The sequence below is a fragment of the Pseudonaja textilis genome, chromosome 11 (genome assembly GCF_049901715.1).
Source record: "Pseudonaja textilis isolate UNSWEBS1 chromosome 11, rPseTex1.2, whole genome shotgun sequence".
In the NCBI taxonomy this organism is placed as follows: Eukaryota; Metazoa; Chordata; class Lepidosauria; order Squamata; family Elapidae; genus Pseudonaja; species Pseudonaja textilis.
The window spans coordinates 21,773,307-21,790,625 of record NC_142000.1 but is presented as its reverse complement, the minus strand read 5'-3'; the positions used below and the strand labels follow the sequence as shown (position 1 = coordinate 21,790,625).

General features: G+C 52.5%; 2 protein-coding genes across 2 annotated transcripts in view; both read right to left on the bottom strand.

Annotated features, from left to right (window-relative positions):
* Positions 1 to 1,417: 1,417 nt before the first annotated feature.
* IL17C (interleukin 17C) lies at positions 1,418 to 4,139 on the bottom strand. Its single transcript, XM_087940321.1, has 3 exons — positions 4,043 to 4,139; positions 2,181 to 2,467; positions 1,418 to 1,767 (listed from the first exon to the last, which is right to left on the bottom strand). Exons 1-3 carry the CDS (start codon positions 4,043 to 4,045, stop codon positions 1,515 to 1,517), a joined length of 543 nt encoding a protein of 180 aa, XP_087796447.1. The 5' UTR covers positions 4,046 to 4,139; the 3' UTR covers positions 1,418 to 1,514.
* Positions 4,140 to 10,522: 6,383 nt separating this feature from the next.
* The window catches only part of ZC3H18 (zinc finger CCCH-type containing 18), a 30,316-nt gene continuing 23,519 nt past the window's right edge, over positions 10,523 to 17,319 (bottom strand). Inside the window, 8 exon segments of the mRNA XM_026719749.2 lie at positions 10,523 to 11,465; positions 12,945 to 13,041; positions 14,293 to 14,386; positions 14,806 to 14,876; positions 14,879 to 14,995; positions 15,575 to 15,735; positions 15,998 to 16,126; positions 16,562 to 16,705. Of these exon segments, the coding sequence (XP_026575534.2) occupies positions 11,261 to 11,465; positions 12,945 to 13,041; positions 14,293 to 14,386; positions 14,806 to 14,876; positions 14,879 to 14,995; positions 15,575 to 15,735; positions 15,998 to 16,126; positions 16,562 to 16,705 (1,018 nt within the window). The 3' untranslated portion in view covers positions 10,523 to 11,260.

Sequence of the window (17,319 nt, the reverse complement as noted above, 5' to 3'; positions counted from 1 at the left end):
CGCTGAAACCGGCACCCACCGTTTCCCCTCAGCGGATGCTTTTATTCGATCATTCCTGGCATCCTTTTCTCCATCTCATTTCAGTTCCGAACAAGTCGGGGTTTTCTCCTTTTCAAAGCGAATCAGAAAGATCCTGTTTCTACAAATCGTGCATACATCAAGTTTGAGTCTAACATTCCCAGAAGCATCACTTTTAATTGAATGAATCAATTTTACCACCCCTTCCTTATTTGGTGTATTTTATCATTCTGGACTTACAATGCTTTATTAAATTCCTCAATTTAACATGTGAAGTCTAATTGCTTCCTTGCTTATTTTAACTAGTTCAATAAACAAACCAGTTTTGAGAATGCTGCTGTTTTTATTTTGGGTCGATGCTTTAAATTTATCTGTTGACTATAAAATATACCTTGCATCATCCAGCCAGGTTGAAAAATGGCTGAGAAATCATCATCATGATCACCATTATTTAAAAAAAAACAAAAAAACCCCACCCCAAATCGCAACCGCCAGCCTGGGTGCTATTGAGGAAGAGCGGGCACCGAGAACTGCCACTTCTCTCTGGAATATCAATCCTGCCCCCTGTGATGAATAAAGCCAACTGAATCAGACGGTTTCAGTACAGAAATAGAATCTTTATTTGAATGCAGGGTGTCCAACCCCAAGGAACAATAAATATTGTATCACATTACAATAAATACATATAAATAATCCAATAATTTAAATCACCTTACAATACGAGAGAGGGAGCAAAGGCCTCATCAGAACAAGGAAATAAATGGGGGGAACAGCCCTCCTCCTCCCCAGCCAGGTTTATCTCGGAGAGCATCTGCGAAGCTCAGCTAAGAGCCACCTGGGGCAAGACCAGGAAGGGACCTGCTTCAGTCCAGCCGTAGCAGCTCCTGGGGGAAGGGGGGGGGATTAGGAGGGGCAGCCACGTCCCATCTCAGCCCACCTTAGGGATAAATTGAAGGCAGAGCCTCACATCCACCCCGTGAGATCCGTGCAATGTCTCCCTTCTGTGAAGGAGCCCCAGGGGGCTCCCCACATGCACCAGAAGGCAGATCAAGGCCGGCCCTGCCTTAGGCAGGCTCAGAATGTTGGGGTGCTGGGGTGGCCCTGGGACGGCTAAGAAAACTGCCCCCCGCAAAGGGACATGGAGGTGTAGGGAAGGTTTCTTCTGCAAATTGGCCCCACTTCATCGGGAGTAATAAATAGAATAGCTTGAAGCACATCTTGAAAATACGTTAACATAAATACAAATAAATAAGCAGGAATTCCTTTTCATCTGTTGGTCTCTCCTTAAGAGAGTAAAATGCTTTTTAAGGGGCTTCTGGTTGGAGGGCCCCTCAATGGGAATGGGGGGGGTCTAGGCCAGGCTTGCCCTTCCCGGAGGAGGGGGTGCAGCCACTGGCCGCAAAGCACCAACGCTTGAGAACGAACACAACTCTTCTGATGAAGCTGGAGGGAGGAGGGACGTGGGCCGGAGCCCCAAGGACCAGCCTGGGGTCTGCTCAGTTGCGGTAGCGTGGGACGGCGCAGGTGCAGGCCACGGGCACCTCCACGTATTCCTTCTCGAAGAAGAACCTCTCCACGCCGCTGCCGTTGGGCGGGCAGGCCTTACGGCGAAAGACCATGGTTCTCTGTTTGACTTCCACCGAGTTGAGGTTGGTGGTTTCCCGGCCGTACTTGGTATCGATGCAACCTTTGCAGCTGCACCGGGCAAAGGCCAGCTGGCGGGGGAAGCGGTTCTCATCTTCATCGATGCTGTGGATGGAGGGAAAGGGTGCGGTTAGAAGGATGCCATGCTTCTCTTGGCGAACTGGTGTAGGGTCTCCTGCTTGGGTGGGGGTTGGGGGGTTGGACTAGATGACCTACAAGGTCCCTTCCAACTCTGTCCATCTGGTAAATCTTTCCCCATCCTTCCTGAGCCACAAGATCCCCAGGGAGACGCCATCACCCAAGAGGGCCAAGCCATCACCGGAAATGGCATGAACCCAGGGACTCTTAGCCAACCAAGGGCTGAGATCCAGGGACACCTGGGTGGAATCCCGGCCAGGAAAGGGAAGGGGCCTGAGGTGGGCAAATGAGGATATGTGGGAGCAGTCTGAGTCCCCCCCCCCCACCTTTCAAACACCCCCTGGCCTGGCAGGTTCCCCACACGCGAGGCAAGGTCTTACTAGTATGTCCAGGGCGAGATGGAGCGCTTGTGCACTTCGTCGCTCTGCATATCCTGCAGCTTCAGGTTCGGGCAGCTGGGGCCGTGATGCGTCTGGGAGTGGGAGCGGCTGTTCTGCTCACTCTGCAGGAACGGAACCAGCTGCACGCAGTCTTGGTGTTGCAACAGGGGCACCCAGTTCCGAAGCTGCGCCGGGATCGGGTCATTTGCCAGTTCCTCCGTGGTGAAGCACCCCACGTGCTTGGCATCTGCCCAGGCGAGGCACAGGAGGGCGACCAGGAGGGACCACTGGAGGGGCCAAGAGAGGGAAGTGAAAGGGGGCTCGGTGTTTGTGTGTCCACTTTCCACTACTCCTGCCCCCCAGCAAAGTCTCACTCAGGATTAGTGAGATGTTCAGTTTTTTTTTTTAATTTTACATTTTTATTAATTACACATTAAAATATTGGACACAGTGTGGCTGTCCTGGCGTCGTCTTTGCTATGCATATTAAAGTATACAATGTACATTTATACCGTTAACTTATCCATTCATAACATCTTCAGGGCTACTAATTTTATATCCATCACATTCAGTTATAATTACATACATAACCTCAACTGTCCATTCTACAAATCCTGATTAATTTTTATTCTGGGTCCCTCCGTCTGTTTCCACCATTGATAAAATTGATTCCATATCTCATGATATTCTGCCTCGCCTTTCTTTTTCAATTCCAAAATCCGTCTATCCATTTCTGCACAACTCAGTATTTTCTTTATCACTTCACCTTCTAGGGGGATTTCTCTATGTTTCCTTTGTTGAGCAAAAACCATTCTCGCTGGCGTTATAATACGTAGTATTAGATAGGTCACCTCTTTACTGTATCTCTCTTTCGTGATTCCTACTATAAATAATTCTGGTTTGCATTCTATTTTGGTCCAGTCATCTGAGATGTTAGTTCTTGGTCAGGTTTATAGGTCCTGCCTAAGCAGAGGGCTGGTCTAGAAGACCTCCAAGGTCCCTTCCAACTCTGCTATTCTAAATTCGAAAGTATCTTGTCTACAGAGTCAAATGAGTCTATGGAGAGTCTCAGTCATCCAGGAAGGTGTTTTTTTCTCCAAAAGGCAACTAGACTTTCTTGGTTTTTATCCCTGAAAACGTTTAGCTTCTCATCCAAGAAGCGTCTTCAGTTCTCAAGGAAAAAGCACCTTTGGGACTATCAAGTTTACAACAGAAAGGAGTTTCTGTCACCTCTGAGTGGAGCTACTCCTGCTTAATTGATCTCCATCCCCTGAGCTTTGTGATCAGGAATTAAACCGCAAAGCTTCTCTCTCCAGTTTACAACTGTACCAACACAATTAATTTAAAACACATTTTCTTATCCACATTAGAAGAGAATGCATTCCAGGAAGCCTCTGCCCTTTGTACTTTCTAGAGAATAAGCTCTGCTGCTTCCTTTTAGGCAAGCGACCATAAAATTGTCTGGCCAGGGCGACTGAGAAGAAGCCAAGATATTTTTACGATCGGAGAGCGTCATCCGATTTTTAGACGGCTAGCAACGTGAGATGCTCTGCCTTTTTAAAGGCCGCTTCCCGAAAGTGATGGATGAAGGAGAAGGAGACGGCTCTTGGAAGACTCCACCTCCCATTTCCAATCCCCTCTACACCCGCGGCCCCCTTTGCCTCAGCCACCCCTGGAGCAGAGCATGTGCAGAGTGCTTGAAGCACATCCGACCACTTGCCATGCCACCCAGAGCAGACCCAGAGGCCATCCGCTCCTTGCTGACTTTGCTGGCCAATTGCCCAGAATCTCTGGCCAGGTGTTTGACTGGCCCCCGAGGCATTTCCTTTGCACACCTGGTGGTGGCAGAGGCCGCCTTCTTACCATCTTTGTTCAGCCGGCGGGAAAGAGGCAGAGAAGGATGCTCCGGAGTCTGTTTTCGGTTCTCAGCTGCCGCTCCGAGGCAAGAAGTCCGTTGCAAGAGCAGTGATCTGAGACACCTTGATACCTGCCTCCTGTTATATACTCAGGGATGTTGCCTGCCTGGAAACTCCAAGTTTTTTTTTTCCCTCCTCCCCTTGGGGAAATAGTTGAGTGTACTCATTTCCTCCTTAGTTGTCCAACGGGGCGGCCTATGCAATCACTCTTGAGAGTTTCTCACTTTGAGCTTGGATAGCTAATGTTCTTCAGCCATTGGTGTGAGATGGGCCAGGATGATGGGACCTGGAGTGTAGCCCCTCTCAAACAGGCAACTGTTTCCCACCTCTGCCTAGCATTTGGGAGGTGGAACAGGCAAGGATTGGAACTAACCAGGTATAGGGGCTTCCTAAAAAAACCAACTATTGGTTTTCTATTCTTCCAATACTATATATATATATATACTTTAAGAAGCACATGTTCTTATTTCTCTAATTCAGGGGTGCCCAACCCTGGCAATTCTAAGACTTGTGGGCTCCAATTTCCAGAAGTTGAAGTCCACAAGGCTTAAAGTTGCCAAGGTTGGACCATCCCTGCTCTAGTGCCTTACAGGCAATGAATTTACTTGCTATTTTAGTTTCTATTTAATCTTGGCTTATCCTGGAGGTACAGGGGTGATTCTGTCTCAAGTTACCCTGGACTTCTTTTGGGGTGCCGACAACTTCCTCAGACAGGGAGGAAGCATAAAAGACCAGTGATGGGCTACCAAAGGAGGATTCAACAACTCTTGGTTTAAAGGGATTTCTGTCTCTCCCAATCTAAACCAAGACTTTTGTGAAACTCCAAAGCATCCATATTTTTCAACTAACAGATGTATTGAATTCGATAAATGTGCCTGTATCTGTGTATGCAGATATCTCGTTTCCTTTAAATACTCCCACAATCTCTTTGAAAAGAATCTCAATTAAGTAATTAGTGTTTCTTTTTCTGATCCTCCTAAGTCTTCCTGGTTTTCTTTTTGCAGGGGTTTAAATGAAAGGAAAAACAAGATGCTTTCAGATATGGGAGGAGGTGGGGAGGCAAACTTAGAAAGTATTTAAATAAAAATCAAGATTCCTGAACCTCAGACAAATGCAAACCCTTCTTTGAGATAGAGTGCCCAACTCCAGAAACAATGTGTGGTCGCACAATATGGCTTGTTTACACTTACATGACGTTCTCTCTCCCCCATTAAATTATAGCTCACCTTACTTGCCTGGCCCATTTGAGGCTGGGGGAGTGAAGATTCCTTAGAGACACTCAAGCCAGACCAGCTCAAAAAAGCCTCCCCTCCCAATAATAATCATGGCTCTTTCTTTTATATGACCCAACCCTTGTTGGAAGATTAAGGAAATCGAAAGTCTCCATTGCATGAACCTGCTCACAAGCCAGTGCAAAGAAAGTGAGGCTTGCGCTAAATGCCGGCACGCAGAAAAGGTGAATTGAATATCCCAAGTGATGTGGATCCAATCAATTAACAGCTTTTAACTCAGCAGCTTTAACCATCATTGTGGTTGATCCTTTGACACATATTGATTTTCAGGATAGCGATACACTTAAAGTCAAACCGATGAGGTCAGATCAAAGTATTGGAAATAAATCTCATTTAGGAATGAAGATTTAAAGTTAGAATTTGAAACAAACACGGGGCGGGGAGGGGAAACCTCCCCTGGAGTTTGAATAGATTGGATGGTGGTATAGCAGTGATCGCCAAGGAGAATCTCCGGGGCGAAAAAGGAAGTGGGATGGAAAGCCCCAAGCTATTTAGTAATAGAGGCTTGCTGAAAAAAAAAGAAAGGAAGCAGGAAAAAGGAGCAAATTGGGAGCAAGGGAGAAGCAGGAAACATCCAGGTTTTTTTTTCCTCTACGTTTCCCTGTAAAGATATTTGTGTTGTAGCTAATGTGTAAGATGAACACTTTTTTGCCCCCCCCCAAAAGGAACAAGGCAAGGGTAACTTAAAAGCGCTGTGTTTGTTGGATTTATGTATGTATTTTATGTTATTTATTTAGTCTGTCAAGCATGTATGAGGAGACAAGTGTAAGTATGAACATAACATATCAACATATAAGTATAAACAGGTATGAGTCTATATATATATAATAAATGAGTGCGAATAAATGGGAACAATAGGACAGCGACGGTAGGCACGCTGGTGGGCTTATGCACACCCCCTTTAAGGACCTCTTAGGAATGGAGTAAGGAGGTCCATGATAGACAGTTTAAGGTTAAAGTTTTGGGGGCTTGATGATGTGACAACAGAGTCAGGGAGTGAGTTCCAGGCACTGACCACTCGGTTGCTGAAGACGTATTTCCTGCAATGGAGTTTGGAGCGGTTTACTTTGAGTTTGCATTCATTGTTTGCCTGTGTGTTATTGTGGTTGAAGCCGAAGAAGTCCGATTTATTTATTTATTTTATTTGTTTGTTTGTTTGTTTGTGTTACTTGTCAGTTTGCTAATTCCCAAGCAAGTGGGAGCCCCTCTCCAAATTTCTGTAGAAGACCCCTGTGGCGTTTTCCTTCGACTTGGTCTGGTCGCTTTGTGGAGGCATTGACTCTCTTTGGGCCAAGCAGAAGCAACGGATGTTCCAGTCTGGGGGTCTTGAAAAGAAAGGAAGAGAGGAAACCTCCCCAAACTGGTCCCTCCCCAAATGGTTCCATTTCCACCACCCCCCTCCATGCATAAGTGAGATAGTTAGGCAAACAACCGCAAAGACTTGGGAGCATCCAAAGCTGCTGACCCTCAATGCCTACGCTTGGGAAGGGGAGAGCAAGCCCAGTTTGACCCGGAAGGAGGGAAGAAGCTGAATAAAGGCCCCCAGGTGGCTTTCCTGTTTCAAGATGGTTTTGTGGGCTGAAGGTGGGGAAGAAAAGGGTTGAAGTGGGAAGCCCCCAGGTCTGCTGAGCTGAGATGGTACCCCAAGAACATGGCTGACATCCAAAGCTGGCTAATGAAGGCTGGGAGAGAAGAATCCCTCAAGGATGTTTTCACTCCGACCCAACATGTGGGTTGCTGGCTTGGAAACGGTGTGTGAACTCGGCCATCCTGGTTTGATAAAGCATTGAGGGAAAGGAGTGAAATCCTTGGCTGGAGCAGGGATCCCAGGTGGGATGGGTGGACCATCATCCTCCAGGCATGCTTTCTTTCAGATCTCTCCTTTGCGGAAGGCTTCCGGCTGGATAGAAATGGCTCCTCCCTAGGCAGTGGGGAGAAGGAGGAAAATGTGTGTGTGTGTGGGGGGTTCAACGGAGAAGGAGAAAGAAGGAGAAGAAGCCATCCTTTAGCACCCGAGGGCGGGACGAGAAGAAGCAATGGATGGAAACCAGTCCAGGAGAGAAGCAACCTAGAACTAAGGAGAAATTCCCAGACAGAACAATTAAGCAGTGGCCACCACTTGCCTTTAGAAGTTGTGGGTTCTCCATCACTGGAGGTTTTTAAGAAGAGATTCCTCTGACATAATATATTCCTGCCTGAGCAGGGGGTGGACTAGAAGACCTCCAAGGTCCCTGTTAGTGTGATTGTCTGAAGCCATCTGGGAACAGGAGCTGCAGACTCTGGGGTGTGTGTGTGTGTGTCAGGGCCTGGAGAAGTCCTGGGGTGCTAACGGCACCCGCGAGATGCAGAGTTGCAGGTTCACCAGCCCGCCTGCTAGAGAAAGCCCAGGACAGCCATGCCAGGACTGGCTCGTTCCATGATGGAAGAGACCCCCTTCCTGCCAAGCCTGTTTCTGCCCACTCTGAATTTTCCCTGGTTTCAAGAGGGTCTCCGGCTGAAGGAAGCTTGCTGGGGTGGGGTGGGGCATCGCCTCGTGTCCCCTCCCTCTTGCCGGTAGGGCCCGGCAGGAAGCAACCTTCCTGATCCTGATTTTGGCAGCTAGACGCGGTTTCTATCCGGGGGCGGAGTGAGTGGCAGATGCCGAAGGGGTTAACTGGGTGACAGGGATGTTGAAATTGGGTGAAAAGGCAAAACGCTCTGAGCTCTTCGACCTCCACAAACCGGCTTCGCATGCTGCCTTTGTCCCTCTCTCTCTCCCTCTCCTGTCATTATCCTGTGTGTGTGTGTGTGTGTGTGTGTGTGTGTGTGTGTGCGTGTGTGTGTGTGTGTGTCATTCCCTCCCAAGCACATGACATGCTGCTACATGCCCAGCGCAGGGAAATCCCCTCCATGTGGCTTGGATGGAGTCACACTGCGCCGTGAGGGAGGCCGGAGGAAGCAGGAAGTTGCCAAGGGACCCTAATAGTCTCCAAAACCATTGGGGGGGGCGGGGGGGGGAGGTAAGGGGATGGGCAGGCAAGAGGGGCCGAGATGCCAGGCCAGGCCATCTCTAGATTGCCTTGGTAGCACATCTTCCGGGGGGACCCTTGCCCTAGCTGCCTCTGTCCTCACTGGCTGGGAATTAGGGGGACTGGAGTCCAAGGCCCATCAGGGCCACCGGGCTGGCGAAAGGCCAGCCTGCTTTGACCTGAATGGCTCCTCCAAAGATTCTCCTGGGTGTGTGTGTGTGTGTGTGCCATGCATTCCTCCTGCCCCCCTCCTCCCAGGCACATCTGGCTCTGCAGATGCTCGTCCCGGAAGTCTCCAGCAATTGACGCGGAGGACGGCCTCAAAAGACCCTGGATGGGATCCAAGCCCTTCCGTATTCCGGGCTCTGCTGACCTTCACCAGAAGGCGCCTGGCAGCCGCTTTACCAAATAACGCACTGGGTGAATAAAAGCTTCTGTCTTTTAATCCTTTTTTTTGGGAATAGGATAAGCTGCTCCCCGACTCCTGGCTTTTGGCTACCCATGTACCGACACAGCTGTTCTGCACGATTGTCACCAGATCCGTCTTCTTTTCCTTTCTTCCTTTCCTTTTCCCCCCGCTCTTATTTTCCATTTATTTTCTTCCTTCCTTGCCTTTATTATTCTCAATGCAGTGAGCACACCTTCCTCTTCTGATCGACCTCACGACAATAACCCTGGGCTGAGGAAGACGTCTCCAAACTCAGCAACTTTAAGGCTTGTGGACTTCCAACTCCCAGAATTCTCCAGCCTTCCGGGAGCTGAAGTCCACAAGTCTTAAAGCTGCCAAGTTTGGGGACCCCTGCGTTAAGGAGAAGAGGAAATCAAGGAAGAATAAGGAAACTGGGTGATTAATAAACTATGAAAAAATAAATTACGACGCGATTCTGCTGCGTATTTGTCAGACCAGCCCCACCATTTCCTTTGACACGACAGAGACTCGGGCTCCAGAATTCTTTCCAGCAAGGTTCTTCTGCCGCTCGATCTTCAACCTGCATTGGCTGAGAAGACCCGGCCTGCCCTCAGGTGGCCTGGGGCACCCAAGCACGTGGTGGTGGGGTCACCCTCTTGTGTCCCTTGGAAAAGCAGCATTGCAACAGGTGTAAAAGAAAAAAAAAAACCCCAACCCCTGGGCAATTGCTCAACATCTTAAGCCTTTGCGCTGATGGACGGAGGCTGCAGCTGCGGGATTTCGTGCAGACGGGAGTTGGTCTCTGCAGCCGCCTCTACGGCTGTGACGAAAACCAGGCGGCACAACAAGGAAAAAAGGAGCCGCTGGGCTGTTTGTGACTTCGGAGCCTCTCTTGCTCTCCTCTCTGGGCTGGACGGAGACGCTCTTCTCTCCGGAAAGGACACCTTTCACCCCTTGGCTGGGGCTCCACGTGTGTGTAGGGCAATACTGGCAAAAACCAGTTTAGAGACGCTCCTGCTGGGATTCGCGTGACGTGACGCAGGCACTTGTGACTTCAGGTATTGTGTCCAGCTCAGCTCACATGGACCGCAATTACGCTGATAAACCACAGCCGAAAGGGGAGCGTTTTGCAGCACTGAAGAGATGTTATCTCACGCAAGTGGATTGTGGGACCTTTTTGAAGAGAGATTTCAGAGGCCCCATTCTTACTCGTTTTACTCCGTCTTTTTCCTTTCTTGAATTTCAAAATCAAAATACAGGCAATTCGGGCATCAACCGGAAGGAGAGGCAGCGGATCCAGCTGAAAATCCAGATTCCCCCAAGTAAAAAAAAAAAAAAAAACAGCAAAGGGTACCCAAAAGTCAGGGGCACTTTTAAGTACAGGCTCTGAAGTTGAGGTGTATTTTTTTGATCTCCTCTAACGGCAGGAAGCAATTAAAATCCCCCAAGGGTCCTGGAAGAAGCAGCTGAAAAGAATTCCTTGAGCAAAATTGGAAGACCTGCGAAGACCCAGTGGCAATGTTCAGGTGCCAATTAAACAGAAATTAAGATTACATTTCCTTTGAATTTTTTTTTTTTTAATCAGTTCAGAAGAGACTTTTTAACCCGCCTGCTGCCATCCTCAAAAATAAAAACCCATCAAACGCCCCTCTGGATTTTCTCCAGTTTGATTTACCCCAATCTGGCGCCCTAAGAGACAAGAGGTCCAAGAAAGAAGATGTTTATCAAAATACTTTATTTTCAGCATAACCCCTCAAAAAAGGAAAAAAAGAAAAAAAAAGGAAAAAAAATCCTCCCTCCTTATTAGACATACATCCTGACAAAATCTTTTTTGTTTTTCTTCTGGCTTTAAATCAACTAAAACAATCTTTTGGTTAAAATAAAAGAGACATGGAATCTTCTCATCACGGGTCTCTACGCAGCTGGGGGAGGGGAGGGGAGGGCAGAGGGGGAAGTTCCGGCTGGGGACGGTGTTTTTTTGGGGGGGACACTCTCCTTTTACACGTGTGCAGAAGTGCATGGCTGACAACACGCGACACGTAGCGTGGGGGCTAACTAGGGGATGCAATTCATAGCTAGCGAAGAGGTGGGGGAGGAGAAAGGGGGGGAGGACACACCGGACGAGGCTGCGGTGAGGAGCCCACTGTGCACCAGGACCAGGAAAACGACCGCGGCGAACACTTGCACCCGGGGCCAGCAGCACCTGGGTGAGAGAGGCAGTCGGGGGAACCGTCTCCCACCCAGGAAGTGGGCGGTGGGGGGGTGGATTCCAGCTGACAAAATTTATCCAATTGGTTGTTGGTTTTGCTTTTGTTTTTGTTGTTGTTGTTGTGGTTTTGTTTTTTAAAAAGGGCCACTGCCAAAATAAAACAGAACTGCAAAATCCAAAGTGGCTGCTTGGACGCTATTTATAAAAACACGGGCGAGTCTCTGATCCGGGCCGGGCCAGCGCTGGACTATACTTTCCCGGGGATCTTGGCCCGCTTCCGAGCAATGGCGTCCTCCACGGCCTTCAGCTGCTTCAGGAGCTCCTCCCTTCGCGACAACGTGCTGGACTTGCCCGATTTGGCCGGGGCAGCTGGAGGGACCGGCTCGGCCGCTTTGCCTGGGATGCTCGTGACCTTGCTGGAACTCTTAGACGGCGGGGAGAGCGGGCGCTTCCTGCAAGAGAGCAACGGCAGCGTTTGAGGGGGAGGGAAAAACAAAAAAGGGTGACAGGAAAAGTCGCCACCTGGAATGGCTGGGACACGCGGCAGACTCAGGAAGTCAAACGCAGGGGGATCGACAGGCGCCTGCAGCCCTGCGGCGTCTCCCAGGGGGGGGTCCCTGGCCAGCAGGCAGCAAAGCTGCTCGAAGCAGAGATCTGAGTTTGCGTTTCAAGTGACTCGGTCGTGGGTCGTGGGTTAACCAACGGATGCTCCAGATCTGGGGTCTCCCACCTGGGCCACTTTAAGACTTGTGGACTTCAACAGCTTTGCCGGCTGAGGAATTTCTGGGAGTTGAAGTTCACAAGCCTCAAAGTGGCCCAGGTTGGAGATCCCTGCTCCAGATAATGGTGACTAATGCAAGGGAACGTCCCACGTTCAGACATTTTTCTTCACGTGACACACCGTATCGCAATGGCTCAGCACGGAACGACTAAATCGGTGAGCCAATCAGCCGATGACTAAGCCCAGGGTCAGAAGTGCCGGGGCTGCTTTGCCAGGGAGAGAGGGAGCCCGGGTGGCCTCCAGTTATGACTGATCGTTTAACAACAGTTGGAAGCTGGGATGGCCTCGGAAACAGCGACTTGCAAGCCATCCTCAAAGTTATGACCGTCACACCAGCACTGCAATCACACTGTGATCATGTGGTGGTCGCTTGGCAACCGTCTCACAAGGGGGGGAAGCATTTTGCAGTCACACAATTGTGATTTGTGACCTTCCCGGCTGACTTCTGACCGACCCCCCCGCCAAGTCCGTGGCGGAAGACAGATTCGTGTAATGACCGCATGATTCATTTAATGACTGAGATAAAAAAGAGAGAATAAAATCAGGCCTGGTCACCCCAATGACTTGCTTAATGACTGAAACCCCGGTCCCAGGTGTGGTCTCAAGGACTGCCAGTAACGAGAAGCCAGCCCTGATTTGGGCTTTTGATTAAAAAAAAAAAAGAGGAAAAAAAAGAACATTTTCTTATCCAACCAAACTTGGTTGGTTTGGGCATCCCAGGCCAACGTCCCGACACCACCGAACAAAAGGAGAACTCCACTGGTTAATTAGGGGGTGAGGAAGACGGCACCCCCTTCAATTCCCCAAGTAATCTGCTGCTAATATTCCCCCAGAGCCCACAAGAGGAAACCCCTGGCCGTCCATCTCCCGTCTCTCTCACGGGGCTGGTAAGAACCCCCGGCCAGCAGGGTCGAGACCCCCCATCCCGCCCCTGGAGCTGCTTCAGGCCCTCCAAGCGCCGGGCGATTCCCCCGCGGGACGGCTCCACGAGGCTTTCCGGGCTGGCTCCTTCTCGGTCTGGACTGCAGAGAGGAGCAGATCCTCTTTACTCCTTGGGGGTCCACTGTGGGAGACCCCCCAGCCAGGCAGCCGTGACGGCGCTCGAGGGGCAACCCGGCCAACTGGACTGAGAAGACAGAGCAGAACTCACTTATCAGCCTGTGCCGGGGAGGGCTTCGGGTTGGGCCCCCGCTGACGGTCCTGTTTGGGAGAGGTGAGCCTTCCGGTGAGTTTCCGGTCGCGAGCACCTGAGAGGAAAGAAACGTTAGCCGAGGGGCCTGGAGGGGACGTCCTCCCCCCTTCGAGGCAGAGCAGGCCAGGCAAGCGAAGACCCCTTTTCCTACCATAGTCCTGGATCTGAATGCACCCTGCTCCCTTTGATCTTTGGGGGACCTTTGGGGGAGGGTCTGGCCCATGACCTTCTTCCGGGTTACAATCCTGGCCCCAGACTCTGGTTCCTTCTACCCGACTGGTGCCCTGGAAGTGGCTTTTCCTCCACTTCCTCAAGGTCGCTCCTTCGACCCGTTACCTCTCCAGGAACCAGCCGAGGTGTGTGGGCGTATTGACATAAAGAGACTGGCCGGCTGGTACTTGGGCACAGGTGAGCTTTTGAAGGGCAGGAGGGAATGGGGAGGAGACACAGGGAAGGGGCCAAGCCCGGCCTAACAAGAGAGGCCAGGATCAGAAATAATGTCTTGTAAATGCCAGCCACGCTTGAGCTACGTTCCCAGAAGCCTTTACAACAACTCTGTAAGGTAGGCCAACAGTCCTATCTCACAGGGCCGGAGAAAAGCCGAAACTGAGAAAGAGAGAGAGAGAGAGAGAGAGAAAAGGGGAGAGCGCACAAGCCCAGAGTTCGAGGCAGAGGTGTGAGGTGCGCTGGGGATTTTCCATCCCGGCTCTTTCAGAGACACCGGTTTAGATTTACACAACACCTTTTTCAGGCGGCAAGATCAGCAACAGGAACGTGGCGCTGTGCTTGGCACTCGGGAGGAGAGCCTTGGCTTTAGCAACAGGGCTGGGGACCAAGCCAGGGCCTGAGGGGGCATGAGCAACAGCAAGGGCTGAGTGGTGCCAGGCCGGCCGACTAGCACAGGGGCACCGTCCCTCGGGAGAGATCTGTAAGTGAGCCCAGCCTGCTTTGTCAAGGACCGCACGGGTCCACCCCCGAAGCCTTCTGGGCAGCCTCCCGTTCTCAAGGCCACGAGGCATCAACTATGCAGCTACTATGCAGCTTCGGCTGGTCGGGTGGATTAGGCAGCCCCGCCCGCCGAGAGGCTCTCTTGCTTCACCCGTTTGCAGGAGGAGGATGGCTGCAGACAAAGGCCTGGCACTTCCCTTACACACACGCGCGCACACACACGCACGCACACACACCTCCCCGACTCCTGAACGCTGCCCTGGGCAGGATGCAGCTGGTTCAGAGCGCAGCTACAAGAGCACACTGCAAGGCAAGGTGGGGGGGTCCTGAAACCTGCCGCCGAGTCCCGGCTCCTCACCTGGAGACAGGTTGATCCTCTTGGTCGGGGGAGAAGCCTGCCGGTCTTTGTCAGAGGGCTCGTACCGCTTCCGACTGCTGTTCTTGTCAGCCGCCTAAAAGCAGAGCGGAAGGGATCACGCCGAAGCCAGGCCCCTGCCCTGAGGAGGCGGGCAGAGGGATGGGGGCTCCCCCCAGGCCTCCCCAAGAGACTGAAGACGCTCAACTCCAGCTGGGGGGCAGTGAAGGGAGCAGACGTCGCTCAAGAGGTTGATGTGCAGGTCCATCCTATCAGCAGAGCCCCCCAGCCCCGCCCCCCGCACAGAGGGAAGGCACAAACTGAGGGCCCGAGTGAGTCAGGGACAGCCACCCCCCCCCAGCTCTTCCTGCCTTGCCCAGCCCTGGGCAGCGGTTGAGGATTCCCCAGGGAGCCCCCCCCGCCCTGCTCCCCATCAGCTGGGGGAAGAGGAGGAGGAGGAGGAGGAGGAGGAGGAAGAGGAGGAGGATGATCCAGGCACTTTCCGAAGGGCCTTACCTTGTTCAATAGGGTGAGCTTGATTTCCTTGTGGGCACTGAAGCCAGCAGGCTGGGCCTGGGAGGGCGGGTGGGGGCGGGAGGCTGCTGAGACTTCCCCCCTGAGGCTGGCTTGGCGGATTTGGCCGGCTGCGCTGGGACGTCTCGCTTCCGCTTCTCCTCCTTCGGGCCGCTCTCTTTCTTGGCCTTTCCTGCGAGAAAGGCCGGGCAGTTCAGGGCGAGGGGGCCGGGGGCCAGCCTGGAGAGGCTCGGGGGGCTCCATCGCAAGGAAGCCGCCGCTCGGCCGCCCAGAGGAGGCCTCCCGCTTTGGGGACCCCATGTGGGTTCGGGGCTGCGGCCATTTCCTTTCCTACAAAAGTTCTCCCGGCATTTTTAACCGGGCCTGGAATCCGGATCAGGTTTTATTGCTGGCCTTTCGTTCTGTTTCAATGGGGGAACGGATCAGCCCCCGGAAGAGTCCATCAGAGCATTCCCCCCCACCCCGAAAGCCCTTGGACAATCTTCCTGCCCCCACCGTGAGGCCCCCGACTGCCCAGGGCTGGGCCCACGGCCTTGGCAGGGGGGGAGAAGGATGGCCTCTCCTGGGCTCTGCGCAGCGTTTCTACCGCAGGGCGAAGAACGAGGTGCACCCGAAGCCTCTGGAGGAGGAGGAGGAGGAGCAGGAGGAGGAGGGGGAGGAGGAGGAGGAGGCCCCTGCCGTGGGCATCACCCTGGACCCGGCTTTGCCAGGAAAGAGGCGTGGACCCCGGGAGGAGCCTGGAGACGCGTACCCCTTTCTTTCTTCTGCTGGGCGGGGGTCGGGGACCGGGAGCTAGCCGAAGAAACCGGGCTGGCCAGGTCCGCGTACATGTCTTCCGAGTCGGCGCTCCGGACTGAGCTGCTGCTGGAGGAGGCACTGGAGGCGGAAGAGACGCTGCTGACACTCAGAGACCTGACGGGCCGGGAGGAGAGAGGAGGGCAGAGACGGTTAACGCCTGCTTCTTCCTTTCAGCCGCACCGAGAGCTTCACCCGGCCTGCACGGAAGAGCCGGCCCGCTCTGAGCCCGTCCTCCTGCCCTGGGGGGATCCAGTGGAGGAGGAGGAGGAGGAGGGGCTCGAGGGAGGGAAGTTACAGGCCCCCCAAACCACGAAGCAGCGGGCTTAGCGCTTGGCAGAGGCCACCGACTGGCGCTTCCTGCCTCCAAACCTCTTACCTGGATTTCCTGGACCCGGATGGAGACGGGGAGAGCGAGGCTGAGGAGGACTGCGACAGGGACCGGGACAGGGACCTCGAGTGAGAGCTGGACCCGCTGTAACTGCTGCCGCTGCAACTGACGGCCCGCCTGCAGCCAAGAGAATCCCCGCTTAAGCTGACCGGCCCAGGCCGGGGAGGCACCGAGAAGCTTTCCCAGTGCAGGCGTCCCGAAGGGTCTTTCACGAATCCCACCGCTTAAGAGGAAGGGGGCCGTTTGCCGCATCACAGAGCAAGCGGAGAAAAGGACTCAAACGGATGCCTACAGCGGGCAGTGGGGAAGCCAACCCATCTCCCCTGGGGCTATTGCTTTAGACCACCTTTGCAGGTGAGATCTGGCTAACTAACCCTCCGGGTGCCTCCCTGGGCCAGGAACAAGCCCAGCCTGCTTCCGAGCACCCCTTGAGACCCGAAGGGCCCAAGTCTCGGTGTTCTACAAAGCGACCGCGGGAGCCGCTGTCCTTCCAGCGAGGCCATGGGGGACCTGCCCACTGGAGCCCCACTCCAGAATGACCCCCGGCCCTACCTTCTGGGCGGGGTCCTCGCTTGCCGCTCCTTCCGCCTTGCCTCCCTGTTGTCCCCTGGTTTGGCTGGCTCTGGGGCAGAGGGGGCAACTTTTGCCACCGGTGGAGGTGCTGGTGCGGCTGGGAGTTTCTTCACAAGCTTTTCACTGAAGAGGAAACCCAACACTGAGTGACCACGGTTAAAACAGATACGTTGCCATCTCTGGTAACCCTTATCAGACCCTTTTTTTCTGGTCTAAGGACTAAAGGGACCGGCCTATAAATATAATGTAAAGGGCCCTGGACTGTTATTTTATGAACCCCACCCAGAATAAATGGTTCTTGGAACGGCCAAATAGAATTTAGGTGGCACCCCAAAAACTGGAAGAGAAAAAAAATCAGTGCAATGGGTTGTTTAAAAAACGGATCAACCAGATTCAAATCCTGTTAGCCAAAACCCCCATCTTGGACCAGGTCCTCTTCGTAAGTCCAACCAGACAAGAAGGGTGTTGGATCATAGTGAGATTTAGGCTGATATTTAGGCTGATAGAGGAAAATATAATTACGATGTGAACGGCCAGCCCTGTCTCGTTCCTGAAACTGGCATGGAAGGGCACAGTGCTGGGTCATTCTGGCTGCCCTCTTTGGCCCATGTCCGAGCTCCAAAACCACATTTCAGAAAGGCAGTGGGCAGAATTATCCTCTGGGTTCCGAGTGGTTGGGCTGGAAGGCGTGTAAGGATTCTGCCGGCTTTATTGTCACCCCGACTGTCCTCCGTTGG